The sequence below is a fragment of the Paroedura picta genome, chromosome 4 (genome assembly GCF_049243985.1).
Source record: "Paroedura picta isolate Pp20150507F chromosome 4, Ppicta_v3.0, whole genome shotgun sequence".
Classification (NCBI taxonomy): Eukaryota; Metazoa; Chordata; class Lepidosauria; order Squamata; family Gekkonidae; genus Paroedura; species Paroedura picta.
In genome coordinates, this window is record NC_135372.1 from 35,613,918 (window position 1) to 35,641,856 (window position 27,939).

At 50.1% G+C, this 27,939-nt stretch overlaps 1 protein-coding gene across 2 annotated transcripts; it reads left to right on the forward strand.

Annotated features, from left to right (window-relative positions):
* Positions 1–1,558: 1,558 nt before the first annotated feature.
* On the forward strand, positions 1,559–27,835 carry SGTA (small glutamine rich tetratricopeptide repeat co-chaperone alpha). Of its 2 annotated transcripts, none has more exons than XM_077332373.1 (12): positions 1,559–1,755; positions 5,859–5,992; positions 9,579–9,682; positions 10,511–10,595; positions 12,251–12,350; positions 14,403–14,507; positions 16,126–16,264; positions 20,173–20,235; positions 22,077–22,114; positions 23,922–24,011; positions 24,207–24,333; positions 25,814–27,835. In XM_077332373.1, the coding sequence occupies exons 2-11, from the start codon at positions 5,893–5,895 to the stop codon at positions 24,319–24,321; spliced, it is 939 nt and encodes a 312-aa protein (XP_077188488.1). In that variant the 5' UTR covers positions 1,559–1,755; positions 5,859–5,892; the 3' UTR covers positions 24,322–24,333; positions 25,814–27,835. The 2 variants fall into 2 exon arrangements, with proteins under 2 accessions (XP_077188488.1, XP_077188487.1); XM_077332372.1 differs by having other exon boundaries at positions 1,560–1,812.
* Positions 27,836–27,939: the final 104 nt, after the last annotated feature.

The window sequence follows — 27,939 nt, forward strand, 5'->3', positions numbered from 1 at the left end:
AAAAATTCTGCCTGCAGAAGATGTCAGGTTCAACCCCCTGCATCCCCCTGTCAAAGGTTTTCAAGTAAGACAGGAGGAAAGCACCGGTGCATCATCTGGGGACCACATTCATTTTCAGGCTTTCCATAAAGCCATTTCGTCCTTCTAGGGAGAGGGAAAGTGAATAGCAATGCATAGAATAAAGCACTTGTAAAAAGAGCAAATAAAAAATGGACGCCTGCCGGCAGGTTCAAAAATTCTGTAAAACTAAACCAGCAGGCCACTCAAAGGATCCTAAGGCAGGGAGTTCCACAGACTTCTACAAAAAAGGACCATCCCAGTGTACCAGTACTTCAGGTGTTATATGTCAGGGAGGGAGGCAAAAAAATAGGGAAATGTTTGTTGTACGTTTCATCTTGATGTGACTGCATTATCTACCTATCAATGTTATAGTATGACACATCTTTGACATCTTTGACTTTTAGTTGCATTTTATTGTTAATCATAGTCCAATTGCATTGTTTATCAGATGTTTTATGCTGTTTGACAAATTTACGTAATCCACCTTGAGTCTTGGTGAGAAAGAGGGCTATGAATGAAGTAACTATAATAAAAAAAGAAGGCACAGTCCATTCAAACTCATGCACCGCACCATGTTCTGAACTCCTGCTGCTAGCTTTCGAGCATCTGTGGTGTGTATGTGTGGGTGGAAGAAGTATACTGACACTGGACACAGAAACTTCTGTCTGACCTCCTGGGTACTAGATCTCCATGTGTATGTCTGATTTTGAAAGCCATCTGAGCTAGTAGCTATCCGCACGTCTTGTGGCAATGAGTGCTGTAAACCAGGGGTAGACAACCTGTGGTCCTCCAGATGTTCATGGACTACAATTCCCATGAGCCCTACACGTTATGTGAAGAAGAGTTTCCTTTTGTATGTAGTAAATGTGTTACCCATTATTCACAGTGGCTAAGGGAGAAAACGCCTTCCGCCACATACGTAATTTTATTAAGCGATATCATCCCACCCCGCCGCCACCACCAAGTCATCTGTTTCTGATCTGCTAAGTGAAGTAACTAGATTAGGACTGAAGCGCATTGGTCAAACCTGAGCCAATCTCTCTCTTTAGCAACTTACACTACCTCGCAATAATGTTGTGAAGTTAAAAACAGAAAAAAGAGGAAAACCAGGGGCTTCGCCTGGAGGAAAGGCATTGTAACAAGTACGCACTTCACACGTGCTCAGAAGTCATTTCCTCTCCCTAGTGTTGCATTATAAGCTCAAATTGGATATAGCTGAGCTTTCGCCCCGCAAATGGAGGAAAGTACCCTCTGCATTAAAGAACCGGAAATTTCTACACAGCCGTATGAAGCTTCCCTTTGGTGCAATCGCCATGCGCGTGAGTGTGAAAGGTGTTTTCGTAAGTCTCCTTCTTCCCCCACAATGCGTCGCTCCTTGTGCCCGTCGTCCGCCCTCAGTTGGGCGGGACCGTGCAAGCTGGGAAGAGGGACGGAGATAGGGCGCATCAGCCACTCGCCCGGCGCCAGTTTGCTCACGCCCCCTTGCGCTTTTAGAGCGCGTCGGTCCCTGTGCGCATGCGTCTACTCGGGACTCTTGCCTCCATCCCGGGGAAAGGGCTTGGCGGAAGACACCACCGAGCGACTTGTCCGCTTCTGACTGGAAAACCGGGCCCTACGCGCAGGCGCAATGTCGCCCCTCCAACGACGCCTGCGCAGTTGGGGAGAAAGAAGAACAAGACAAGGGGCCCTGAGAAGGTGCATGCGTAGTTGGGGTTGCTAGCTGCTTCGCTGCTGGGGGGCGACTGAGGGCCGGTGAGTGTGTGGGGAGGGAAGGGGGGGAAGGAAAAGGGGGTGGGCTGCTCCTTCCTCCAGGCATCATGGCTCGCTATTTGAAGGGCGTTCTTGCATGGGGGGGGGGGGGTGCTGGGGAGTCGCCCCACTTTTTCTTGGGAGGGAAGGAGGGGGCAACTTCTGGGTACCAGCGAGGACCCCAGTCAGGGCATCCTTTCGTGGGTGGGTGGATTTGGGGGTCTATGGTTGTGGGGTTTCTGCTCCCATGCCTTCTTTCTCCAGGCGCCCTGAAAGAGAGGAAGGGGTGCTTCTCCCCGCGCAAGCCCCGATGGGTTGGCTTGGGAAAAGGGGAGGCTCCCCCCTCCAGAGAAGCTGTCTCTCCTCCTTTTCCCCTAAATGAATGTGAGAGGGGCAGAAGTCCAACAGATGCAGCCTCTCCCCCGCGGGCAGGTCTTCATCAGGCGGAGAGGAGCTGTACTTGACGGATACCTGCTTTTGCCCCTGGTTGGAAGGGTTTGCTCGGTCGAAGTCTGATGTCTAACTGGTGCAGCTGTTCTATGTGGCTTTACTTCTGTGGCAGGGGTGGCTCTCCAAACTGTGGCTCTTCAGGTGACCATGGACTACAATAACCATGAGACCCTGCTAGCAGCCTGGTAATTGTAGTCCATGGACATCTGGAGAGCCACAGTTTGGCCACCCCTGTGGGGTTGTATGCATTACCTATTGAACAAAGACCCTTTGGGTCAGGAGTGCCTTCTCCAAGAAGGGGGATGACGTTAGGGGACCTACTCCCATCCTTCTTGTAATGGCATAGGTAAGCAGCTGGGGGTTGCCCTACTTACTGCCACCCTGGTATTGACATTATCTGATGCTATCTGCTCCACCCATGATGGGCATGTAGTACAGTGACCTGGTAGGTGTATTATTTGTGCCTAGGCAGAAGTTGGGTCTAAGTGTAAGCTAGATGCTCCTGCATCTGAAAGCTCCCCCCTCCCCACTATCACAGCTAAAGACCCCAAGAATCCATATAAATCCCAATTTGATTACTTCTCCCAGTCCTAATATATATATGTATATGGTGGGATACTGAAAATGATTACATTCCACTCAATGTTTGTTTGTTTGTTTCTTGTATTTATATCCTGCCTCTCATGACTTTTGTCGCCTCGAGGCGGCTAACAATTAAAACCAAAGGGGGCATAATTGAGGGCCTAATGGAAAAGCTCACCATCTGTTGCACATAGAGCAGGGCGGAGGGGACACCGAACTCTGGCTCTCCAGATGTCCATGGACTACAATCACCATGAGCCCCCGCCAGGTGGCAGGGGCTCATGGCAATTGCAGTCCATGGGCATCTGGAGAGCCGCAGTTTGGCCGCCCACGTTACAGTGTCTTTACATGGAATACCGGATGACATGCTGCCAACTTCAGGAGACAAAAGGCTTTGAAGGCGACTCAGCCCTTCTTATCATGTCCCCCAAAAAGGACCTGGAGAAGCTCTTCACTACCACTGTGAAAGCAGCACGACTGATCTGGGGAAAAGTGTCAGATGCTTTTGCGGCCCCCACTAATGGCTTTGGGACATTTTATTTTATTTATTTGCTGGGTATGGTATGACACACCCTAACACTCCTGCCTCTTTGCCTCAAACTCTTCTTTAAGCATGGGGACAGTTGATGTTTGGCATAAATGCTGGTGATGGCAAGAGCGTTCTGCCGTTAGTAAAATAAAAAAGGGTCTCAGTCCCTGAGAGTTTGCAATTGAAAGAAGACGTAAGCTCGGTCACGTGAGCGCCTGTAGTGACACTTGCTTAATTTCAGTCGGGGGTTGGAGGAACTGAGTCATCCCTTATTCCCATCCCACCCGGTGACGTTAGAAGAATGTCAGCTATTTCAGATGCCGTAACTCTGTAACCCCTCACTTGCTCTCAGAGTTCTTGTCTTACTGAACTACAAGCTTTCCTTTATCATTAGCGCTGTTTTGAGCCTGCCACCTTCTAAATCGGACTTCTTGGAAGCGAAATCAGGGTTTAGGGAATTTAAGATTGGAACTGTAGAGTGTTAAAGAGCCTCTTGGCCTTCTCCTTGCTAGTGCTTTTAATCTGTGATTAAGTGGGTTGAGACCATACTAAGGGGCTACCATTAACAAAAGAGTATCCCTGTGTATTAAACACTAGTAATTCAGGGGAAGGCTAGGCTAGAACCTTGTGCTTAACACCCTTGGAGGAGTGGTCATGGCTTAGTGGTAGAAGATCTATTCAGCATGCAGAAGGTCCCAGGCTCAATCCCTGACTTTTCCAGTTAAAAGGACCACATAGGAAGTAATGTGAAAGACCTCAACAACCAATGAAAGGGTCTTCTTGGTTGTGGCGCCGGAACTTTGAAACTCTCTTTTTCAAGGAAATTAGTTTGTCTCGATCATATTCTGCCAGCAGGTGAAGGGTTTGGTTTGGTGTCCCCTTACTAACTCTTATTAACCCCAATTATGTGTCTATGCATTTATAAATTTTATTTAAACTTTTCAAATATCATACACATGTTGGTGTTTTAAATATTGTTTTACTGCTTAAAACGTTCACCACCGGAGAGACCCTGAGCTGAGTAGAAAGGCAGTGTCGACATGTATTTTGAAGAAAGAAAGAAACCTTTTTAAAAAATGCCTGCAGCCAGAAAATTAGAGAGAAGGCTAGGTAGAATTCTTCAGTCTGACCCGCTTATCTTCTGGCTGCAGGGTTCTTTTGTATTTAATTTCAAATATGGCTGCAGTCAGATGTGGCATAGTGAGTCTTAAATCTTGTGCCTCTCATCTGAATGTTGGCCCTGCAGTAGAGAAATTTGCTCTAATGCTCTGACAGGAGTTGTTTTCTCTGACAGGAGTTGATTGATTGCTGTTGAGGAATGCCTGGCTTTCGTGGCATCTCCTTGACTTCATCTGAACCCATGAAGCTGTCTTATCCTGAATCAGACCATCGGTCCATCAAAATTGGTATTGTCTGCTCAACTGGCAGCAGCTCTCCAGGGTCTCAGGTGGAGGTCTTTCTCATTACCACCTGCCAGATCAATTAATGGGAGATGCTGGGGATTGAACTCGGGTCCTTCTGCATGCCAAGCAGATGCTCTGCCACTGAACCATGGCCCTTCCTCCCCCTGTTCTTCTTTGTCCTTGTTTGTTTGTTTTGTTCTTTAGCCCCAAATTCAATCCCTGTTCTAGCCAAAGTAAATTTGAAACTAGGGCTTTGGGTCTGTAATGCACCACATCGGGTGTCCCTGAAACACTGCAGCTACAGAGGAAAAAAAGAATCCCGGAAATGTTTTACAGCTGTTACGATTGAGGTTTTATTGAGGGGCGGCTGTCTTTTCTGTGCGTGATTGTGCCACACTGTGGCCTTGATAATGTGGCAGGAAAAGGTGGAGATTTTGTACCGAAGGCCATTGGTTGCAGCAGGGGCTGGTTCGGATGGTTGTTTTGGGATGTGACAGTGCCAGAACAAACTCGGAGCTGCACGGGCAGACATCTTCGGCCAGTCTCTCCTCCCTGATCACCAGCCTCCGAGTTTCTCCCTGGAAGTTCTTTTCCTGCAAAATTAGAGTGCCTCTGAGCACGTGCAAAGAAATTTCCATTACTGACCAGAAACTATCCTGTGGACATTTGGACTGAAAAGAGAAGGATTCCTTGCAGGACAATACTTCAAATGTTTGCTGAGCGGCTTGACGAGGGGTGAAGGGGAATCCTTGTGACCGTGGCTCCCTTGTTTAGTCGAAAGCATTTCTGGGCGTGGTTGGGTTTGGCCGTGGGGGGAAGGAATGACTTGAGAACTCCCAGGAGAAAGGCGGGGTGTGCAAGAATTTCCAGCATCTCTCTGCTCAGAAATTGCCCTGCTGGCTCCCAAGCTTGGGGGCACGGGGAAGTGAAAAACCTGAACAGCTGGATAGAGAAGTAGTTGCCTAGTTTGAAACATTGCTTCTTGCTTATCTCCGCCGCTTTGACATGCCCTGACTCCATCTTCTAGGCTGCCTTTTGTTTCTCAGTCCATGAGACTTACGTTTTGCTCCTGTTCTGCATTGAAGGAAGTAGCAGCCAAGCTTGACCCGGAGTGACAGGATGGCAGACAAGAAACGCCTCGCCTTCTCCATCATCCAGTTCCTCCAGGATCAGCTGCAGAATGGGGGTCTCTCCCCCGATGCTCAAGAGAGCTTGGAAGGTAGGTGACGGTACGTGCGCTTGTGCATGTGTGCTGCACCAGGCAGCATCCTGCATACCAGTCCAAGATCATCCAACAAGCTTCAGGACGGAATGGAGGTCTGAACGTGGGTCTCCGAGATTCAAGTCTGCAGGTCTGATAGAAGTGGGCAGGAAAGGATTCCAGCCCCATTGGAAGAGAGCTTAGGGGAAGCCGGGTTGGAAGCCAATGGCCTATCTGGTCCAGCATTCCCTGTCACACGGTGGCCAAAACCCAGCTGTCATCAGGAGGTCCACCAGTGGGGCCAGAACCCCAGAAGCCCTCCCACTGAGCCCCCCCCAAGCACCAAAAATAGGGAGCATCACTGCCCCAGGCATAATGTTCCATCTGTCCCTTGTGGCTAATAGCCACTGATGGGGCTCTGCTCCAGAGGTTTACCCAGTCCCTTCTTGAAGGGGTCTGTGCTTGTAGCTGCCGCCGCTCCCTGCAGCAGTGAATTCCATGTGTTAATTACTCGTTGGGTGAAGAAGTACTTCCCTTTATCTGCCCTAATGAATTTCATTGAGTGCCCACAAGTTCTTGTATTGTTAGATTGGAAGAAAAGTACTTTTTTTTCTCTGTCCCATCCATAATGTTGTCAGCCTCTATCATCTCACCCTTCGGTCTTTGTTTCTACAAGCTGAAGAGGCCTAACCTCCAAGCTAAACAGCCCTGGCCGTAGGGAAAATGTTCCAACCCTTTAATCATTTTAGTTGTCCTTTATATCAGGGGTAGTCAACCTGTGGTCCTCCAGAGGTCCATGGACTACAATTCCCATGACCCCCTGCCAGCATTTGCTAGCAGGGGCTCATGGGAATTGTAGTCCATGGACCTCTGGAGGACCACAGGTTGACTACCTCTGCTTCATATGGCATCTTTTCCAATGCTATATCTTTTATGCAGTGCGGTGACCAGAACTGTTCACAGTATTCCGAATGAGGCCGCACCATCAATTTATAAAGGGAAATTTTGATACTGGCTGCTGATTTGTTTCCCGTTCCCTTCCTAATAATCCCCAATAGCGTTTGCCTTTTTACAGTCCCATTTTCAGTAAGTTTTCTACCATGACTTCAAGATCTCTCTCTTGGTCAGTTCCCGCCAGTTTGGACCCCATCGATGTGTATAGCTGGGATTTTTGGCTTCAATGTGCATTACTTTGCACTGGCCCAGGCTGAACCTCATTTCTCGCATGGATGCTCACTTGTCCAGCCTCAACAGTGCCCTCTCTCAGTCCTCCCTGGTTTTCTCCTCCCTGAACAAGTTTATTTATTTATTTATTTATTTTGATTTTTATACCACATCCTTCCATATAGCTCTGGGCGGTTTACATGGAATGCCATAGAGCAATTACATAGAAAATTATAACAGTATAACAATTATAACATGTCAACCAGAACAACATTTTTCCAGGAACAGTAACATAGGTCAGATTGTTCAGTCATGGGGAGGGGTGCCTGAGGGGGGGACCAGTGGATGTTTTGGGGTCTGTTGGCCTCAAGGAAACACCTGGTAGAGCAGCTCCGTATTGTAGGAACTGTGGAAGTTCTGATCTCTTCAGGGAGCTCGTTCCACCAGGTGAGGGCCAGATCTGAGAAGGCTCTGGCCCTTGTTGAGGTCCGACATGCCTCTTTAGAGCCAGGGATCCTCAGCCAGTTGGAGGCGGTGGAGCGTAAGGCTCATTTGGGGGTATAGGCAGGGATGTGGTCTCTCAGGTATGCTGAGCCCAGACCGCGTATGGCCTTGAAGGTGATTACCAAAACCTTAAGTTAAGCGTTATCTGCAAACTTTGCTATTTCAGTGCGTACTCCCAATTTCATAAATGAACAAATTAAAAGGCGCCAGACCTGTGACTTATCCCATGACTGCTGAGTTTACTTAGCAGCCTTTGATGAGGAGCTTTATCAGAAGCCTTCTGGAAGTCTAGGTAAACATCTAATGGGTCACCCTTATCCACATGCTTGTTCATTCCTTCAAGTAACTCTAAAAAGGTTAGTGAGATATGACTTTTGATTCCACTAACTTACTCAGTATTGGCCGGCCTGTAATTTCTCAGATGTCCACTGGAACCTTTTTAAAGATGGGGGTTACATTAGCTACCTTCCAGTCCTTGAGGCAGATTGATTGCATATTTTTCTTCAGGAGATTCGCAAGTTCCCATTTGAGTTTTTTCAGAACTCTTGGATGTATGTCATCTAGGTCTGGTGATTTGTCCATTTTTAATTTGTCCATCAGTTGTAGGACCTCTTTGCCACCTTAGTCCAACTCAGGTCTTTCAATACCCCTCCTGAAATCGGTGGCTCTTGAGTGGGCAAACACCTCCCATCTGGAGGGAAACTGGGAGCATGTCCAGAAGAGGGCAATGAAAATGGTGAGGGGTTTGGAGATCAAAATGTATGAGGAAAGGTTGAAGGAGCTTGGTCTGTTTAGCCTGGAGAGAAGATGAGTAAGAGGTGATATGATAGCCATCTTCAAGTACTTGAAGGGCTGTCACATAGAGCAGGGGTAGTCAACCTGTGGTCCTCCATATGTTCATGGACTACAATTCCCATGAGCCCCTGCCAGCATTTGCTGGCAGGGGCTCATAGGAATTGTAGTCCATGAACATATGGAGGACCACAGGTTGGCTACTCCTGACATAGAGGATGGAGCAGAGTTGTTTTCTGTTGCCCCAGCGGGTTGGACCAGAACCTACGGGATGAAAATAATTCAAAAGAATTTTCAGCTAAACATCCGGAAGACGTTCCTGACAGTTAGAGCCGTTCCTCAGTGGAACAGGCTTCCTCGGTAAGGGGTGGGTTTTCCTTTGGAAGTTTTTAAGCAGAGTCTAGATAGCCATCTGACAAAAATGCTAATGCTGTGTATTTAGGCAGATTGTAAGTGGGTGGACAGAAGGGATTGTGTAGGTGCTTGGCTCTTGTGGCCATTTCCTGCCTTCTGCAGTGGGTTGGACTAGATGACCTTGGAGATTCCTTCCAACTTATGATTCTGTTACTCTTTGACAGTAAAGACAGATGCAAAAAAACCAAAAAAAAAATTCCAGTTAATGGTGAGCCCGTTCCTCCAGTGGTGAGCTAGGCAGAAAACCAACATCTTTGCCCCAGCAACTAGAATGTAATGGTAGACTGCATGACTCTGCAGGTTCCCTTCAACTATTTCATCCATAGACCTTTCACCCTGCTTGAAGTTCTCTAGCTCTCTTTCAAAGCCTTCCAAAGGAGTGGTCAGGGCCACTTCTGATGGCAGAGAGTCACGCACATCAATTCTGTCCTGTGTGACGTGCCCTAAATCTGTCTCCAGCTGATTTCATTGTGACAAAAACATTCCACTTTCTCCATCCACCCCAAGGCAGTCATCTCCACCACCCCCCAATTCCTAAATTAAGAAACTGCAGGTAGCCTGAGCCTTTCTTGGAGCGGAGGGGCAAAGCTTTCTCTTCTCGTTCCACTGTAATGGGCCTGCCTGGCAGAGGAATGGGTAGCTGGTCCAGGAAGGCTGGAGGCTGCTTTTGGCTTGGCGCTTTCTGAGGCCAGACTGGTTAACTGCTCTTCCTTGATTCCTTTCTCTCTAGTTGCCATCCAGTGCCTAGAGACAGCCTTCGGGGTGTCCATGGAAGACAAAGACTTGGCCATTTCTCAGACCCTCCCCGAAATCTTCGATGCTGTGGCAGCAAAGGTGGGTTCATGCAGGGGTGGCTGGGATGGGGTGGGCCTCTGGGACTGGCACGGGGAAGAAAGAAGAACCTCAGTCAAACGGTGGCTGTTTTTACGTGCACTTAATAATGCTCTTTCCGTCTGCTTTGCAACTGGGTTTCACTATGCGAATCAGTACAATCCGCTCTCAAACGACGGCCCAAAACAGGTTCAGCACATGAGAAAGAGCCCTGGTACCCTCTCGGGATTCAAGGTCAAGTTTTTTTTGGAGGGGGAGGCGATGGGCCGAGGTAATGGGAGCTAGCAGTTTTTCTGTGGAGCCTTCCTCCTCCCCCAACAAATTGACAGGGATAAGAACCAGAGGTTGCACAGCAGGATGCTGTGGGGTTAGGTATGCAGACAGCTCTGCAGATTGGGAGGAAAGGAAACGGCATTAAGGATGGACTGCAGGAGCAGAGGGGATGGGAGCTTGGATTCTCTGCAGGACTTCTGGTGGTCCTGGGCCTTGGAGCATCTCCTCTGGCCCATCTTGACCAGCTTTGCCCTTGCCCATTGGCAGGTATTGCAGCCACATACTCTCAGCTGAGCCCCTGGGCCTTCATGGAGGCTGCATGACTCTCCGGCTGATGCCCACCCTTTGTGGGCCCATCACTGTCCATATCCGAGGCCCCTGGACTGTACACCGTTCAGCTGCTGGCCTGGTTCAGGAGGTGACCGGGGTGGTGGTGCTGGCAGTGTGTCGGGCATGCCGAACCTGTGAAGAAAATGAACCTAATGCTTGCTCAGCTGCAGGACTTCAGTTTGTTTCAAGATGGCTTCTATGCTTCTTTCTCCCTCTTGGTTTCTTCAGGAGCCCCAGCCAAGCAGAACAAATTCTGAGCCAGTCACTCCCTCAGAAGAAGACGCAGCTGAAGCAGAGAGGTTGAAAACAGAAGGTAAAAGCTATTCCTCTCCGGCCACAAGTTCTGCAGAGCCTCTCTCTTTCTAGGGGTATTCTGGCAGGTTCCTGATCCTGTGATGTCACTGGGGGGCGGGTGGGTAGAGGTAGATGCTGTTTCACAGTTCGAGTGTTGGCTCCTGAGGGGATAATCTTATTAAAGCAGTGGAATTTCTTGGTCTTGGCTAGTGCAGTTTGAGCCTGCTTGGTGTAGTGGTTAGGAGTGCGGATTTCTAATCTGGTGAGCTGGGTTTGATTCTGCGCTCCCCCACATGCAGCCAGCTGGGCGACCTTGGACTCACCGTAGCACTGATAAAACTGTTCTGACCAAGCAGTGATATCAGGGCTCTCTCAGCCTCACCCACCCCACAGGATGTCTGTTGTGGGGAGAGGAAAGGAAAGGCGAATGTAAGCTGTTTGGAGATTCCTTCAGGTAGAGAAAAGCGGCATATAAGAACCAACTCTTCTTCTGTGAGAAGAGCTATTTCTTTTAATAAACACCCAATTTCCACTGCCTGAAGGAGCCCCAAAAGGGGCTTAAAAACACCTTTCCCTTCCTCTCCCCACAACAGGCACCCTGTGTTGTAGGTAGGGCCAAGAGAGCGCTAAAAGAACTGGTCTAAGAGAAGTGTAACTGACCCAAGGTCACCCAGCTGGATGCATGTGGAGCAGTGGGGATTCAAACCCGGTTCTCAAGATTAGTCTGCCACTCTTGAGCAGTACACCACACTGGCATAGTAGCCAGAGAGGGAGGGGACCCGTGTCCTCCAAGTATCTAGGAGTGCCCCTGGTGGATTGGATACCTCTGTAAGTTCTATAGAGCAGCCTTTCTCAACTTTTTTATGATTGAGGATCCCCTGAAACATTCTTAAGGCTTCAAGAAACCCCAGAAGTGGAGCAATGATGCAGCATAGTTGTGTAGACGCCCACCTGGGTCGCCTCCCCTTCCCACCCTCTACAGGCCTGTCATTGGCCATTTTGAGCAGGGTCAACATGACCTATATGCTGATATCACTCAATAAATGTTTAACAAATTTAAAATATATATATTAAAAATTGGAGAAACCCTTCCAGGGCCATCAAGAAACCCCAAAATATTTGTGGAACCCTGGCTGAGAAAGCCTGTATTCAAGGATATTTCCCTCTTGATAGGAAGAAGAAGAAGAGTTGGTTCTTATATGCCGCTTTTCTCTACCCGAAGGAGCCTCAAAGCAGCTTACAATCCCCTTCCCTTCTCTCTCCCCACAACAGACACCCTGTGGGATGGGTGAGGCCGAGAGAGTCCTGATATCACTGCTCGGTCAGAACAGCTTTATCAGTGCTGTGGCAAGCCCAAGGTCACCCAGCTGGCTGCATGTGGGGGAGTGGGGAATCAAACCCAGCTCTCCAAAATTCTGCGCTCCTAACCACTACACCAAACTAGCTCTGGAAATGGGAGAAGCCTGAATTAACTCACCTTAGCCCAATCTCTTCAGAGCTCGGAAGCTAACTAGGTCTGGCCACAGTTAGTGCTCGGAAGGGAGACCGCCAAGGGATTCCATGGCCGCAGCACAGCAGAAGGCCATGGCCAGGCACCTCTTCTCACCTCTTGCCTTGGAAACGCCATGTTCCCGGGGTCGTCAGGAGTTGATCACACACAATCATTATTTTTAGGAAACGAGCAGATGAAAGCGGAGAACTTTGAAAGCGCCATCACCTACTACGGGAAAGCCATCGAACTGAACCCGTCCAACGCGGTGTACTACTGCAACAGGTGAGGTGGGGAGAAGGGGAGTGTCTGCTCTTGTGCGTGCTGGATACATGCCTCTTGACCTTTCTTGCCTGAACTTTTTCGTTTTTAAAAAAGACTCTTGTGGCCTCTTCCAAGCGGGCGTTGTGAATTTTTGTCGGCTGGGGCCTGCTTTGACGGATGCCTCAAGTGGATTCGAGTGGTGTTGGGAGAGGAATATTGTAGCCATGGGGTCTGAAAGACTGTCGTCTGCAGCACAGGTCGTCTGTGTACCTGGAAGTCTGGAAGTTGAGCGTGGTGGCCACCTGCAGCCGCTGGGGTGGTCTTCTTTTCATCTGGGGGTTGGTGGAGTAGGGAGCGCGCTGTTTCCGCCGATGTGAAGCTACTGGGTCGGTCCCGGTGCCACATCCGTGATGTAGCCTCATTTGGAATTCCATGTACACATCTGGTTGTTGTCGTCTCAAAGGAAGGACAAGGCGGAATTGGGGATAGCGCAAAAGGTGGCAGCCAAGATGATATAAGTGGCTGAAGTACCATTCTTGTGAGAAAAGAAAAAGAGAAGAGCTGGGTTTGGGTTTTTTTTTTGTTTTGGTACCCCACTCTTCACTACCCAAAGGAGTTTCAAAGTGGTTTACGATTGTCTACCCTTCTCCCCATAAACGACACCCTCGTAGCTCAGGTGGAGAGAATTCTGAGAGAACCGGGTGGCTCCAGGTCACCCAGCTGTCTGCATTTGGAGAAATGGGGAATCAAACCCGGTTCTTTCCGGATTAGAACCCACTGCTCTTAACCGTGACACCATATGGGCGAAGAGTGTGGGTTTTAGGAAAAGGGGTGAAGGGACACAGGCTCGAGTACTCATGGAGTGGAGATTGTGACTGGGGGGAATTTTTCCTCCCTCTCGCCACGGCAGTAGAAATCTGGGACACCCAGTGGATGGGCAAATGGATTCAAGAGGAAATACTTCCGTCATTAAGTTGTGGGATTGGCTCTCTGTAGACATTGCGATGGACGGAATCACTTCAAAGGGGGTGAGCCCGAAATACAGTGGGCCGTCAGCGGTGCTGGCCATGTCAAGTGAACTGCCCTGGGCCTTATGGGAGGGAAATATAGAAATATAAGCAAGGAAAAAAGGAACCTCTGAAACCCAGTGCTAGGTGGCTGCCTCAGGAGAAGGCCCAGGCCTTTGTGCCCTCTTTATTGGCTCTCCAAGGCAGCTGGTTGGCTGATGCCTGCAACAGGGTGGAGGCCTAGATGGACCATTGGACTGATCCTGCAGGGGTGTTTTTATATTCTTATCCTGCCTCTCCGCTGAGCAGAGGATGTGATGTAGCAGGGGAAGGTACCGCCACTATCTGGATCTTGCTGTCTCAAGGTGCCAGGAAGGCTTTCGGCTTAGGGTGCTTGAAAAGAAAGTCAAGGCAGTGGTTTAACCTGGCCCAATTTGTAAAGAGGCATGGTTCTCCTGCTGGGGACGTTCAGGAAGATCCTCTGTGTCGCCTACACAGGGGTAGTCAACCTGTGGTCCTCCAGATGTCCATGGACTACAATGGACTACAGATGTCCATGGACATCTGGAGGACCACAGGTTTGACTACACCTGGCCTACAAAACCCAAAAACTTCCACAATCACTCCACACAGAGAAATCTACCCTTGCTTCTCTTAATTTTGGGTTTTCACTGACTTCTCTCGAAATAATTCAGACAGCAAAAAACAAATCTGAGAGCACTTATCAGGATTTCCAGTTGGTATATAATGCTTTGCTTATCCAGACACGTGTGGTCCCAAGTTGAATCGCTCTTAGAATTAAGAGTGCTGGTGTTTGTCCTTGGGACAATTGTTCGGGAACACCTGCCTTCCCAGATTAATCTGTAGGCACCTTTTAGGACAGAAATCAAAATCTGAGCTGTAATTTTGCTGGTCAAAGACTGTAAAAAATAAGCTAACTGACTGGGCTGGAAATTTTCCTCAAAGATGAAGGTCAAGGAGACACGTGTCTGTATCTTAGTTATATAATTGCTCAAGATGACACTCCAGGATCTCTGGTGGGAATCTCTCTTTCTCTTCCCTCCAGGGCTGCCGCTTACAGCAAACTTGGGAATTACGCCGGAGCAGTTCGAGACTGTGAAAGGGCGATAAACATCGACCCCAAATACAGCAAAGCCTACGGCAGAATGGGGTACGTCCTTCCCTGCATCAGCTTCCCAGCCCTTTAACCGCCAGACTTTGGCTGCTGACGCTGACCCTTATGTAAATTCATGAGGGGGACTGATCAGTTTGTGTGTCCCCCCCCTACTAGCCAAAACTAAAAGGATCTCTCTTGTACTGCAAGAGAAGGGAGGAGCAACTCCCCCCCCCCCCCGTCCCCAGCAGCCTTTATGGGTTTTGCGAGGAAAAATCTGAAACCCTGGGAGCTGGTCTTGCTAAGGTCTTCCAGCTCAATATCCTGAAACCTGATCTAATTTGTTTGTACTAAGTTTATTGCGGTCAATGACCAGTAGAGACTTTGATCTAATTGGAAGAACATCTAGGGGCAGAGAATAATCCCGCTTTGCACTGTAGCAAAGCACTGATCTTGCATAGCCCCGGACACACTTTTTTAGTTTGAGGATTTATAATAGACCCGCTTTCAAAATATCCCCAAAAGTGGGTAGCTGTGTTATTCTGAAGTAGCATAACAAAATCAGAGTCCAGTGGGACCCTTAAGACCAACAAAGATTTATTCAAGGCGTGAGCTTTCGAGTGCAAGCACTCTTCCTCAGACTATGAACTGACCATCATGACAGCGAGAATATATAAGCAAAAGGTAACCAGCTGTCATGATGGAAGTTCATAATCTGAGAAAGAGTGCTTGCACTCGAAAGCTCACGCCTTGAATAAATCCTTGTTGGTCTTAAAGGTCCCACTGGACTCTGATTTTGTTGTGCCGCTTTCAAAATGACGGATGAGCCAAACCGGCAAAGAAAAAATGTACATCCAGCTGGGCAGCCTGTCTGAAGAGGAAAATCTTCGTGGCCCATCGAATAAGCTCGGGCTGCGGAAGTTCCATGAAGGTTGGAATGCAAAACATTCGGTCTTCCGCAACCGGCCATCCCTCAGCTGTGGCGGAAGTTGATTGCTAAATTTGATTTCATTACTAAACTCCATTGATTTGGGGGACCAGGGCTGTCCTTCAATTATTCCCCAGGTGAAGGCGTTGGTGAAAACACCTGATGCATTGCCCCCCCCCCCCCTCCAATTGCTGGAGTTAAGAATGTCGGGCACTTGGGAGGGCATTCTGTGTTCTATGAAGCTGAATCTACTTCAGGGGTAGTCAAACTGCGGCTCTCCAGATGTCCATGGACTACAATTCCCATGAGCCCCTGCCAGCAAATGCTGGCAGGGGCTCCTGGGAATTGTAGTCCATGGACATCTGGAGGGCCGCAGTTTGACTACCCCTGAACTTGCTGATGGCTTGCTTGCCTGAGGGCCTCCGTCTCATAATGCATCACAGGTGCTGGGGAAGATCTTTCTGTATTTGAGACGTTGGGGAAATGGGAACTGTCAGAAAGGGACTAACTAAGCTCTAGTGGGTTGGTGGCTGGGCTTGGTTATGAGTTCACTCCAGATGTTCATGGATGTCATTCGTCCTCCTTTTCCTTTCCAAGCCCTGTCTGAAACAGAAACGTACAGCTTTGTGTGTGTGTGTGTTTTAGTTGAAGCCAACGGAAGGGGTTGACCTCTGCAAATGACAATTGGCACAAACCAGCCAGAGGTTAACGGGGATCTCTTATTCTGTTCCCCGGGTCTTTCTGCAGCTTAGCGCTGTCCAGTCTAAACAAGCTCTCAGATGCCGTCGTCTACTACAGAAAAGCCTTGGAACTGGACCCTGACAACGAAACGTACAAGTCAAACCTGAAAGTAACCGAGCAGAAAATGAAAGAGGCTCCGAGTCCGGTGGGTTTTGCAGGCGCTTCCGTGGGTCTCAGTTCCTATGGAAAGCTTCCTTTGTTTCCTTTGTTTGTGCCTCTACCTTTCTCCCCAAAGAGGACCCAAAGTAGCCTACATCAGTCTCCTCTCCTCTTTTTTATCCTCACAACAACCCTGGGAGGTAGGGTAGGCAGAGTGGGCGTGACTGGCTCAAGGTCATCCAGTGAGCTTGCTTAAGAGTGGGGATTTGAACCCAGGTCTCCTAGATCTAAGTTCAACTTTTCTCAACTTTTTTACTTTATTAGATTTATATGCCACCCCTTCCAGCAAGCTCAGAGGGATTAACAACATAATAGCACATTGCATAAGGTTAAGACTTTAACACAGTTAAAACCAATTGAAACATTTCTTTAAAATTCCGTTGCCAAAAAACTGTTGAGAAACCCCTGAAACATTCTTCAGGCTTCGAGAAAACTCAGAATCGGTGCAATCATGCCGAATATGATTAGGAAGTGTAGCTGTGTACATGCCCACCCGAGGCACTCCCCCTCCCACCCCCTCCAGGCCCATCATTGGCCATTTTGGGAGGGGTGGGCAGGTCGACATGACCGTATCCTTATCCATGGTTCCTCTATATATTTGTGAAACAGCATGGGGGGGTGGAATGTGTCCGGCTGTCTGAGTTGGAATAGAGCCAATCAGAGTGCAGCCAGCAACGCTGGTTGCACCCTGATTGGCCCTGCCTCTACAGCTCCTGCCCTCCCTCCCTGGACGCTAGCCACATTCCTCTCAGATGCGCCAGAGACAGAGAGAGATACAGAGAGAGCTGCCCCAAGCTGCTGACAGAGACACAGAGAGAGCCGCCACTGCTGTGACGGAGGGAAAGAGAGACAGAGAGAGAGCTGCCCCAAACTGCACACCAGCCCTCCTTCCCTCCTACAAGCCAGCCCTCCTGGCACAGGGAGAGACAAGGAGAGAGACACACACACAAACACAGAGACTTCCCGGTGTCCCCTGGGTCCTAGCACCCATTTTATTCCTGCTTGCAATGGGCTTTCTTGCTAGTATAGCCATAAAAGTTTAACAAATTTAAAAGATATCTAAAAATTACTCAACTCCTACCCATTTGGGAAACCCTTCATGAAACCCTCGGGTTTTGCGGAACCATGATTGAGAGAGCCTGCCATAACTTGACACTTTAATCCAGCCTTTCTCAACCCTATGACCATGGAGGAGCCCCTGAAATATTTTTCAGGCTTCAGGGAGCCCTGGAACCAGGCTGGAAGTGTGGCTGAGTCCATTAAGGCAGGATCTAGGGGAAAGGCCGGGGAGCTCCTGGGGAGATCTCATGGAGGCCCAGTGCTCCAGGGAGCCCTAGTTGGGAATACTTGCTCTAACCCATACACCATACTGTCTGTTTCCTGAGTCAGGGCTGTTTCTGGGTTAATTATTATTTTTTTCTGGAAGGGGATGAACTTGAATCCTCATATAACCATTTCTGCCTGTAACGAAGGAAGCAGAACTGTTAGACAATGCTTTGTCTAAAACATCTCTAACTATTACACTTTCATCTTGCCTTTAATCCAAGGAGCTCCAGGCAGTCTCTATGGTTCTCTCTCCTTTGTTCTCTCCACACAACAACCCTGTGAAGAAGGTTAGGCAAAGAATGATCCAAGAGGTCACTCAGTGCTTCACAATTTATTTATTTATTTTGTTTATATGCTACCCTCACTTGCGGCTCCGGGACGTTTACAATGAACGTTTTTTCATGGTGCGGTACGAGGAACATCATCAATTTGGAACATATAACATTTCAAACAATGGAATTTGTAGCAGTAAAATAGTTAACACAACCATTGGAAATTAGAATATTTCAATCCCGCAACCCATCGGTTGTATGTTTTTTGCTGCTTTGTGGTTTCAGTTTGTCCATCTGCAAGACATAGCTGGTGGCGGGAGGGGATTCTGGCCTCTGATTGGGAGAATTGCTTCATTGGCCTCGACCGAAATCTTGGTGGAAGAGCCCCTGCGGAATTGTTTGAACTCCAGCAGGGCCCTGATCTCTTCTGGGAGCTTGTTCCACCAGGTGTGGGCCAGGACAGAGAAAACCCTGGCTCTGATCGAGGTGTTGAACTTGAGTCTCTGAAGTCCTAGCCCAAATCCTAATTATATCAGACTGGCTTGTGGAGGGGCCCCCCAAGCAACTTTTTGAGCATATTTACCGACAGACTCCTCTGTGAGCCAGTGTGGCGTGGAGGTTAAGAACAGTGGGCTCTAATCTGGAAGAACGGGATTGATTCTCTACTCCTCCACATACAGCGACCTGGGTGACCTTCAGACAGTTCTTTTAGGGCTAGTCTTGCACAACAGTTCTCTTAGGGCTCTCTCTCCACTTACCTCACAGGAGGGGTCTATTGTGGGGAGAGGAAGGGAAAGACGAATGTAAGCCACTTTAGGATTCTAGGTAGTGAAAAATGGGGTGTAAAAAAAAACAACCATCTCTTCTCTCTGTTATCTGTGAGACATCACCACAAGGATGCTGGATGTATGGGCCCATTAAGGCTCTTACTGTTTTTTTTAAAGGATGAAATATATTAATGGAGGAGGAGAGGTCTGTCAAGTCATTAGCCACAAAGACTAAATGGAACCTCCATATTCAGTGACAATGTACCTCTGAATGCCGGTTACCAGAAGGCAAATAGGGAAGGCCTGTTGCCTTCATGCGCTGTAGAGTAGCTTCCTGGTTAACTGCTAAAGGGTCCTGGACTAAAGGGACAGTTGAAGGTCGCGGAGAGGGAGTCTGGCTTCTCCTTCCCAGTCTACTGGGTTGGACATCTGGGTTAACTTCCGCAATTGGGAATGCAGTTTAGCAGAACAAGTCCTTCAGAGCAGGGGTAGTCAACCTGTGGTCCTCCAGATGTTCATGGACTACAATTCCCATGAGCCCCTGTCAGCAAACATTGGCATAGGCTCATGGGAATTGTAGTCCATGAACATCTGGAGGACCACAGGTTGACTACCCCTGCTTCAGAGCATAGCACCATTTAAGGCAAAGGGAAATAGTTCTGTCCCTCTCTGGTCTCCAGGGGAACTGCCCTTCAGTTGGACAACCTCTCCTAGGCGATCTGTCCCAGATGCTCACAGGACTTGTCTGTTTGGGCAAAATTGATTTTTATAGTTCTGCTGGTGCACCAGTGTAAGATGTGGGTGGGTGAACAGGGCAGGGAGCCAGCTTTGCAATGAAGCACTTGGTGAATCCTTATTACAAGTGAGACCAAATTATTACAAACTAGCTTCAAAGCCCGTTCATAAGAACAGGTCCTGAAAGGGTCCCCTCCCCCTCCCCCTCGGTAGGCAGCTTAAGGTGGCTTTGGGCTGCAGTTTGCGGCCAAATCAAGTGGGGCGGGCGAGGGCTGGGCAGCTCATTAGCAGAGCGTAGACAGAGCTCCTTAGCAGACAGTCAGCAGGCCGGGAGGCCCTCGTTAGGAGGCCCTCCACCACGACCCTTTGCCCAGGGCCATCTCACCTGTTGCTGGCTCCAGGCACTGAGGCGTCTGAGAGCAAAGAGGCTAAAGTCCAGGGCTGGAGGGCGGGAGCCTCAGGGGCAGGGCCAATGAGGACAAAGCTGGCTGCACCCTGATTGGCCCTATTCCAAATTGGACAGCTGGACACATACCACCCCCTAGGCTGTTTCAGAAATATATAGAGGAACAACAATGGATAAGGATGGCAGCGTCGTTCCATATCAAAATCCCAAACCAGAGTCCATGTTATACCCTCTTATAAAGGCCAGGCGTTGTGCAACCTTTGGAGTTCTGCAGAACTCTCCATCAGACTGCAGGGCCCAATTTTTAAAATGGCGAGGGGGGAGAGCACACGTCTTTCAGGGCGCAGCATGCGAAGACCTGTGGATTTTTGTTCTGTTTTTCTTGCAGACAGGCGGCACCGGAGGCTTCGACCTAGCCGGCTTGCTCAACAACCCGGGCTTCATGAGCATGGTAAACAGCGACCTCCTTTTTCCACGCGTGGCCCGGATCTTACAGATCTGTTCTGTCACTGATGCGGCTTTCCGGCTGCACGCAAGGAGTATTCTTCTGACACAATCAGAACCCCCTGCATCCCGGGGTGGGTGGGGGCTTTGCCCTTAAAGAAACCCCTGCCTCCCGTGCAGGAGTGGCCAAGCTGCAGCCCTCCAGATGTCCGTAGACTACAATTAGCATGGTCCTCCTGGTAATTGTAGTCCATGGGCATCTGGAGAACTGCAACTTGGCCACCCCTGCTCTAGTAGAGCTGCCTACTGGGACTCCAACCTGACAGGCTCCTTCTCCACCGTCGCTGTGGTGATTCACAACTGGATTGGTCTTGCCTGTGCAGGAAAATCCATTTGCAAGCGATGGCAGCAGCACAGCCTCTAACAATACGTGGAGGCATCAGTTGAAAGAGATCCCGTACGTTAGCGTTTCATAGGGCAGTAAGGTCCAAACTCCTACCAGTCCAGGCATTCTTTGTGGAAGCTGGACGTCCTTGCTGGTGAGAACCGTAAGAGCAATTTATTGATTTCCTCGAGGCCTTTTCATTAGGCTCCCGGGAGGTGTCTGCCGTTCTTGGGCAAGCCGCTTCGTTTTCATTTCCCGTTCGCATCGCTTTTATTGCAGGGGTGGGTGCTTATGCAGATGAAATCATAGCACTTTTAAACGAACCGTTTTGAGCCTTGTCTTTCTGCCCAAACCAGTTTCTTTTCCAGAGTGGCTCTCCCTGCTCATAAACCCATCGATCAATGATTGAAAGAGAATGCAAATGATCCTTGGAGGTTTTTCCTGCTGGCGGCAGATCCAGGCAGGACAGGGATGTGTTCCTGCTTCCCTTGATGGCTCTTGGAAGCTGCCGGGGAGGGAGCTCTCGGCTGGATCTTGGCTGCTTCTGGCTTGCCCCAGTGGAAGCTGGAATGGGTGTCCCTATTCAGGGGGCAGTCTTGGCCACAAGAGATCTAGGGCAGCTGTCCAGGCCTTTACCTGGCTAGTGGTGGGGTGTTGACCACCTTTGCCAGCCCATTCTGCTCTCAGATAGCAGGCTCGGCATCCGCCATGTGCATCTGCTTGGGCAGCAGCTGGCTGGCTCCACAGCCCCTGCTTCTCCCCACCTTGCACAGGGGGAGGGCTCTACGTAGCTTGTGCCGTGGGTCGCCATGTCTCCTCCCCACCTTTGTCACGTGTGACCCGAGAAAACAGTCCACACAAGCCAGGCTACAGACAACAGTCAAACTGAGTGTGCTTCGCAAAGCAGAACAGCTCGGTGTAAAACTCCTCCCAATGCATCCCTTGAGCAATGCAAACCCCACCCCCCACCCCCAAATGCTTTGCAGCCTCTCTGGGGACTTACTCCAAGGGTTCTTTTGTGCCTGCCTGGATAGACCAGGGGATCTGGCTGCTAAAAGTCAACCCACATTAGGAACTGAAGTGCTTTCAAGGGGGCAGAACTGTGTCGGCCATGTCCGCCCAGGGGTGGGCTGCAGTTTCGGTAGGGGGAGAAGTTACGCAGTACCCCCTTTAGGAAACCATGGCTTGCTTGCTTCCTTCTATTCTGGACTTTCAGTCTCAGGACTTCCTTTCCACTCTGACTGGCGTGCCTTTCAGCCGGCCCATTCTTTAAAAGGGGGTGTGGAATTGCCAGAGGGCCACGCCAAACACAGCAAGGTGTGTTTAAGCCTGCTGCAGCCTGGGTTAACTTGAACACCTTCCAGCATGTCGTGAGTAAAGATGGAGCTTCTTTGGCTGGTTTTAATTTTTGCATCAGTGATCACTTTTTTAAAAAGACCCTGTCTTCTCTCTCCCTTAAACAGGCCTCTAACTTGATGAACAACCCCCAAGTACAGCAGCTGTAAGTATGGGGAACCTTTTTTTTCTATCTCAAAGTATGTGCTTGGTATGGAGGCCTTGTTTTAATGATTTTTAATTCCTTAAAAATTACCTGCTGGCTGGCCTTCAGTTAAAAAGGAGTTGATTTTTATGCCTCACTTTTTACTGCCCAAAGGAGTCTCAAAGCAGCTTGCAATCGCCTTCCCTTCCTCTTCCCCACAGCAGACACCCTGTGAAGTAGGTGAGGCCGAGAGAGCTCTGGCAGGACTGCTCTCCATCAGAACTGTGACTGGCCCAAGGTCACAGCTCCATCAGGACTGTGACTGGCCCAAGGTCACAGCTCCATCAGGACTGTGACTGGCCCAAGGTCACCCAGCCGGCAGCATGTGGAGGAGCGGGCAATCAAACCCAGTTCGCCAGATTAGAAGCCACCGCTCTTAACCACAACACCAAGGTGGCTCTTGATTAGACTAATCAAACAGAACCAGAAGTTAAGATGCAGGATTGCTGTTGAGAGGTGTGCTAATGTTAGTTGCTGCACGTGCAGGTTTCCCCTGGTGTACAGAATTCCCTGGGTTGACAAACGGATGTTAATCAATTTGAGTAGATGGGTCCAGAACTTGGGTGCCAGCACTAAAAAGGCCTTTTATCTGGTATTCTGGGTGAGGCTGAGAGAGCCAGCTTGGTGTAGTGGTTAGGAGTCCGGACTTCTAATCTGGTGAGCCGGGTTTAATTCCGCGCTCCCCCACATGTAACCAGCTGGGTGACCTTGGGCTCACCACAGCACTTATAATGCTGTTCTTACCGAGCTGTCTCAGCCTCACCTCCCTCACAGGGTGTCTGTTGTGGGGAGAGGAAAGGGAAGGCGACTGTAAGCCACTTTGAGACTCCTTCGGGCAGTGAAAAGCGACATATAAGAACCAACTCTTCTTCTTCTCCTCCTGTCTGGCCTCTGTGGGTTGCACATAGAGTTGCACCTGGCCAGTAGCAGTAAAGAATGACACTGCCTTAGGCTGAGTCAGACCCTTGGGCCATCAGGGTTGGTATTGTCTATTCAGGCTGGCACTGGCTTTCCAGGTGGACATCTCTCACGTTGCCTCCTACATGATCTTTTCAAGTGGGAAGCCCAAAACATCCATCTCTGTCTCCCTGGTGCCTCATGCATGTTGCTTAAAAGAAGTAGAACAGCTGGCTTTTTATGCCCCACTTTTCACTACCCGAAGGAGCCTGGAAGCGGCTGACAAACCCCTTTCCCTTCCCCTCCCCACAATGGACACCTTGTGAGGTAGGAGGGGCTGAGAGAGCTCTGAGAGAATTGTGAAAACAACACCAACAGGACTGTGACTGGCCCAAGGTCACCCAGGTGGCTGCATGTGAAGGAATGGGGAACAGATCCCCGCCTTCCAGATTAGAGTCTGCGGCTCTTTAACCACACTGGCTTCCCTAAACCTGTAGAAGCTGGAGGCAGCTAGAGTGCAGGGCCTGGGGCGAAGACCCCAGACGATGGTGCAGAACATTGTAGGGTTTGCAATGCAAGGACTCGTTGAGTGTTTCACTGACCGCTGCGAACAGTCCGGCAGCTGCGTCTTGTACCCTTGAAGACCAGGCAGGGATACACTGGAGCGCTTCTCTCTTGGAAGCCTTGTCACCAAATTGCTGCCCCTGGACAGTGATGTAGGCTTCTTGATGGGGTAGGGTGGGTGAGGGCAGGGCAGGGCAGGGCAAGGAGGGGGCTGAATCCCTTGCCAGATAGGGAGGGCTTTTCACGGCCCATTCGGAAAGCTCTCAACTTTTTAAACAGGGCATAATAACTTCTCCTTTCTCTGCAGGATGTCTGGGATGATTTCAGGCGGCAACAATCCCGTGCCGACGCCGGGAGCCGCTCCGTCCCCCAACGACCTTGCGAGCCTTATTCAAGCGTGAGTCAAACACATGTAATGGGGGCATGGGTGGGGGAGCTCTCTGTCCCACCCCTTGTGCTCTGAGCCTCGGGGAAGCACCTGTCCTCTTAGCTGCCCCCCAAGACCAGTGGGGGCTGCCCGCTGGCTGCGTTCCTGTGACTGCCTGACGCCCTTCCGCCTACATCTCTCTCTCTCTCCCTCTCTCTGCTCCAGAGGCCAACAGTTTGCCCAGCAAATGCAGCAGCAGAACCCCGAACTCATTGAGCAGTTGCGCAGCCAGATTCGGAGTCGAACTCCCAGCGCCAGCAACGAGGAGCAGCAGGAATGAGAGGGGCAGTGGGTAAGCGGACGAGGCCTCTATTCTCCCCCAGTAGCTTTCCTCTTCCTCCCGCCCACGGAACTGGTTGCCAGTCTGCACAGCTTGTTTCCTTCTCCTCCTGCTCTGCCCTCCTCGGAGCAGCAAAGGGAAGGCTTCCCTCACTTCCACCCCTGACCAGGCCAGCCCCATCCCCGTCAGGTCTCGGAAGCTAAGCAGGTCCGACCCTGGCGAGTATTTGGATGGGAGACCTCAGAGGATTTGAGTGGTAGTTCCTCCAAGGAACACCCGGGGGAAAGCTGATGGGGTAGGCCATGGCAAACCGCCTCTGAACACCCCTTGCCTGGTTGCCAGATGGTCCTGGGATCTCCTGGCTATACTGCTAGGGATGCCAGTCCCCAGGTAGGACCTGGGGATCCCCTGGAATTATAGCTCATCTCCAGACTAAAGACATCAGTCCCCCTGGAGAGGATGGCTGATTTGGAGGGGGGGGGCCCATAGCATTAGACTCCACTGAGGTCCCTCCCCAAATCCTTCCCAATCCTGGCTCCACCCCCAAAGTCTCCAAGTATTTCCCAACCCAGTGCTGGCAACCCTAGGGCAGAGGTAGTCAACCTGTGGTCCTCCAGATGTTCATGGACTACAGTTCCCATGAGCCCCTGCCAGCATTTGCTGGCAGGGGCTCATGGGAATTGTAGTCCATGAACATCTGGAGGACCACAAATTGACTACCCCTGCCCTCGGGGATCTCCCAGTTTTATAGCTCACCTCCAGGGGGCCTTTCAGTTCCCTGCTGCTTCGGCGGGGGGATTCCATAGCATTATACTCTACCAAGGTCCCTTCCCCACCCCACATCTCGCCCACTCCACCCCCAATGTCTCCTGATAGATCCCAGTCTAGAGCATCATGCAGGTGTTTATGGGGTAGAACGGGGGAAGCGGGGGAGGCCTTTGCGGCGGTGGCTGAGTCTGATGGAGCTGGAACAGAAGTCAAAGGCAGGGGAAGGTCACACAGAAGAAAGGGGTGAGGGTTGAGGCCAGGGAATGCTTCAGAGCTCAGGGCTGAGAGCTTGCTCAGATCTGAAAGGCCAGGGTGCAGCTTTAGAGGAGAGGAGTCACATGGAGCCAGTGTGGATGCTTCTCCCCGCCCCACCCCAACTTTCACTTCCTTTCTCCACCCCTCCCCAGATTTCACTTACTAGAGAATGGCTGGTGATGTGACCAACTGGTCAAATCGTTCTTCAGCTCATTCCGCTGCCACTTCAGAGTTTCCCTCTTGCTGCTCTGTTTCTCTGCCCCGCGTTTCCATTCTGTGTACTTTTTGAACGGGATGTCCAGGCTCCCTTTGCTTTGGGGCCGCTGGCCAGCCCGGAAAACCAGTCGTTCCGAAAACTGAAAGAGCTCTGTCCAGTTGTCAAAAACGCACACACGTCCCACCGCTACCAGTGGCTGAGGGAGAAAAGTTCCGCCCGATCCACACGTGTGACGGATTCTCTTTGTTGCAGGGGTGGTCTTTGTTGGAAGCACATCCTCCGCTGCCAGGGAAAACGAGGAAAAAGAAGGAAAAAAAGCAACTGGAAAGCCATTTCTGCAGCTGGACACTCCCCAAGAGGGAAAAGGGGCGGGTGGGGAACCAAATGTGATACGACCTGCATGTTAGAGACAGTCTCTCGTAGCCTCCCCTCCCTTCCTCTCTCCCTCCCTCCACGCTCCGCCCCCACGTGGGTTTCTCCGGAAGAGCCCGCGCTCTGCCACCCGCAGACCCGCAACGATCCTTCTCGAAAACCGGGTTACCCCTTTGGCACTGCTAAATTCCCTCTTTTGCCCAATGAAGCACCGTTGCTTGGAAGAGCGCTGCACTCGTACAGAGAGAGCCCTTAGGCAGTCGACGGGATTTTAGGTTTCGGCTCGTCGCGAGCCCTGCCATAAGAAAGGAGGAGGACTTGGGAGGTGTGTGCGAAATATGCCTGTCTTATTCTTATTTTTTAAAGTCACAACTTTGTCACCTTGTGCTGACTCTTCTTGGCACCCACGAGCCCAGGGGGTGTTTGGGACTCTCGTGCCGTTCGTTCTTTCGTTCTCCCTCCGCTCAAGGGACTGTCGCCAGCGTCCAACGTGGAACAATCAACTGGACAACCTTGGGAAAGGATTTCGTGATCATGTGTTGCTGGGGAGGGGGTCAGCCAGGGCTGGAGGTGGGGAGATAAAGAGTAAAGACCGTTTTTCTGTGACTTGGAACATTGGAGCGTTCTTCCCTTTTTTGGGGGGGGAAGGGGGGGGTAAAAGGATTCTCAGTTTTGGTACTAGAGACTGTGTGATTAGGAATTCTAGCTGGAGCAGGATGGTAGGTAGGGTGAGATTTAATTCATGGTGGCTTTTTCGTTGTTATTTTTGCATGCTTGTGACGGGAGGGCGGTCTCTCAGATCTTTGGCTGAGACAATGGGTGGTGAAATTTCTTGGGATCCAATAAGGTTCTTCAGGTAATCTTGTAGCAGAAATTACAGCACCTGTGAAATTGGGGGGTATGGGGAAAGCATACAGACTGCCCCTTCCTCTTCCAACTTCCTTTACTCAGAGGGCTGGTGAGCCCATTTCCCAGCTTCTCAGAGAATCAGATGAACAACATTTTTTGTCCTGTCACTCCAAATTGACCTGTTTCCCCCCCCCAAGTGCCAGATCTGAGTTTTCTGCCTTTGTTTAGTGAGAGGCCTCCTGTTCCCAAAGATCTCAGGAGTGACTCAAATAAGATCTCTGTTAGGCCTGGGGGTGGGGGGTTTGTCTTCTCCCCACTCCTTGGATCTTCATCTCCTTCTTGCCCCCCCCCCCCCGTTGCCAGCTTCAGGGAGAATAGTATTTCTGCTGACACAGCATTGTTGTTTGGCGCAGTGCGTGGATCAATGAAAATGCGTCAGCCAGCTCTCTAACCGTCTTTGGCTCAGAGGGAAGCCTGTGTCTAGTCCGCCGTTCTTAAAAGGGATAGAGATCCTACTCCTGAGGAGCTGTCTGCTTAGCACGACCACCTTTCCAAAGGGGCGGTGTGGCCCTACTTGGAGCACCTTTGCAATGAAATTGTCCTAAGTAGGGATGGTATACTTTGGCTCTCCAGATGTTCATGGACTACAGTTCCCATAAGCCCCTGGCAGCATGTGCTGGAATTGTAGTCCAGGGACATCTGGAGAGCTACCAGTCTGGCCAGCCCTTCTCTGTGACACCTTGACCTCTGTGAGTAGCGCAGACAGGACAGTGTAGGATTTTCTCTGCGCAGAGCTAGGCAGGGTCATCCAACATAAGCGGAGGTCAGAAACTGGTAGTGTGAGGAGCATGGTTTTAGGTATAACACATTTGCCTTGTTAAGAACTGGGAGGGGGGAAATACCCGAAGTGCGGGGGCAGGGTGATGGATGTTTTGGGCTTCCGTAGGGCAAGGTTTATGAGGAGATGGAGGCACCCCATCCTCTCTTAAGATTTGTCAAAAGCATTTTTTTCCTTTTTTAAAAAATGTGGACAATAAAGTTCTTTTGAAGGTTTTCTGTTGTCTCTTGATCCTGGAGGGTTAGGTCAATAGGTCTGCGGTGGGGGTAGGGGGGGACACATTATCTCTGTTAAAGAGCAGTTTTGGTGGGGGGTGGGG

Excerpts from the sequence above, each read along its gene's own strand:
- SGTA (XM_077332373.1), top strand. The coding sequence starts at position 5,893 with ATGGCAGACAAGAAACGCCTCGCCTTCTCCATCATCCAGTTCCTCCAG. Across the intron at positions 16,265-20,172 it reads TGAAAGAGGCTCCGAGTCCG|ACAGGCGGCACCGGAGGCTT; the intron begins GTGGGTTTTGCA and ends TTTTTCTTGCAG. Across the intron at positions 20,236-22,076 it reads ACCCGGGCTTCATGAGCATG|GCCTCTAACTTGATGAACAA; the intron begins GTAAACAGCGAC and ends TCCCTTAAACAG.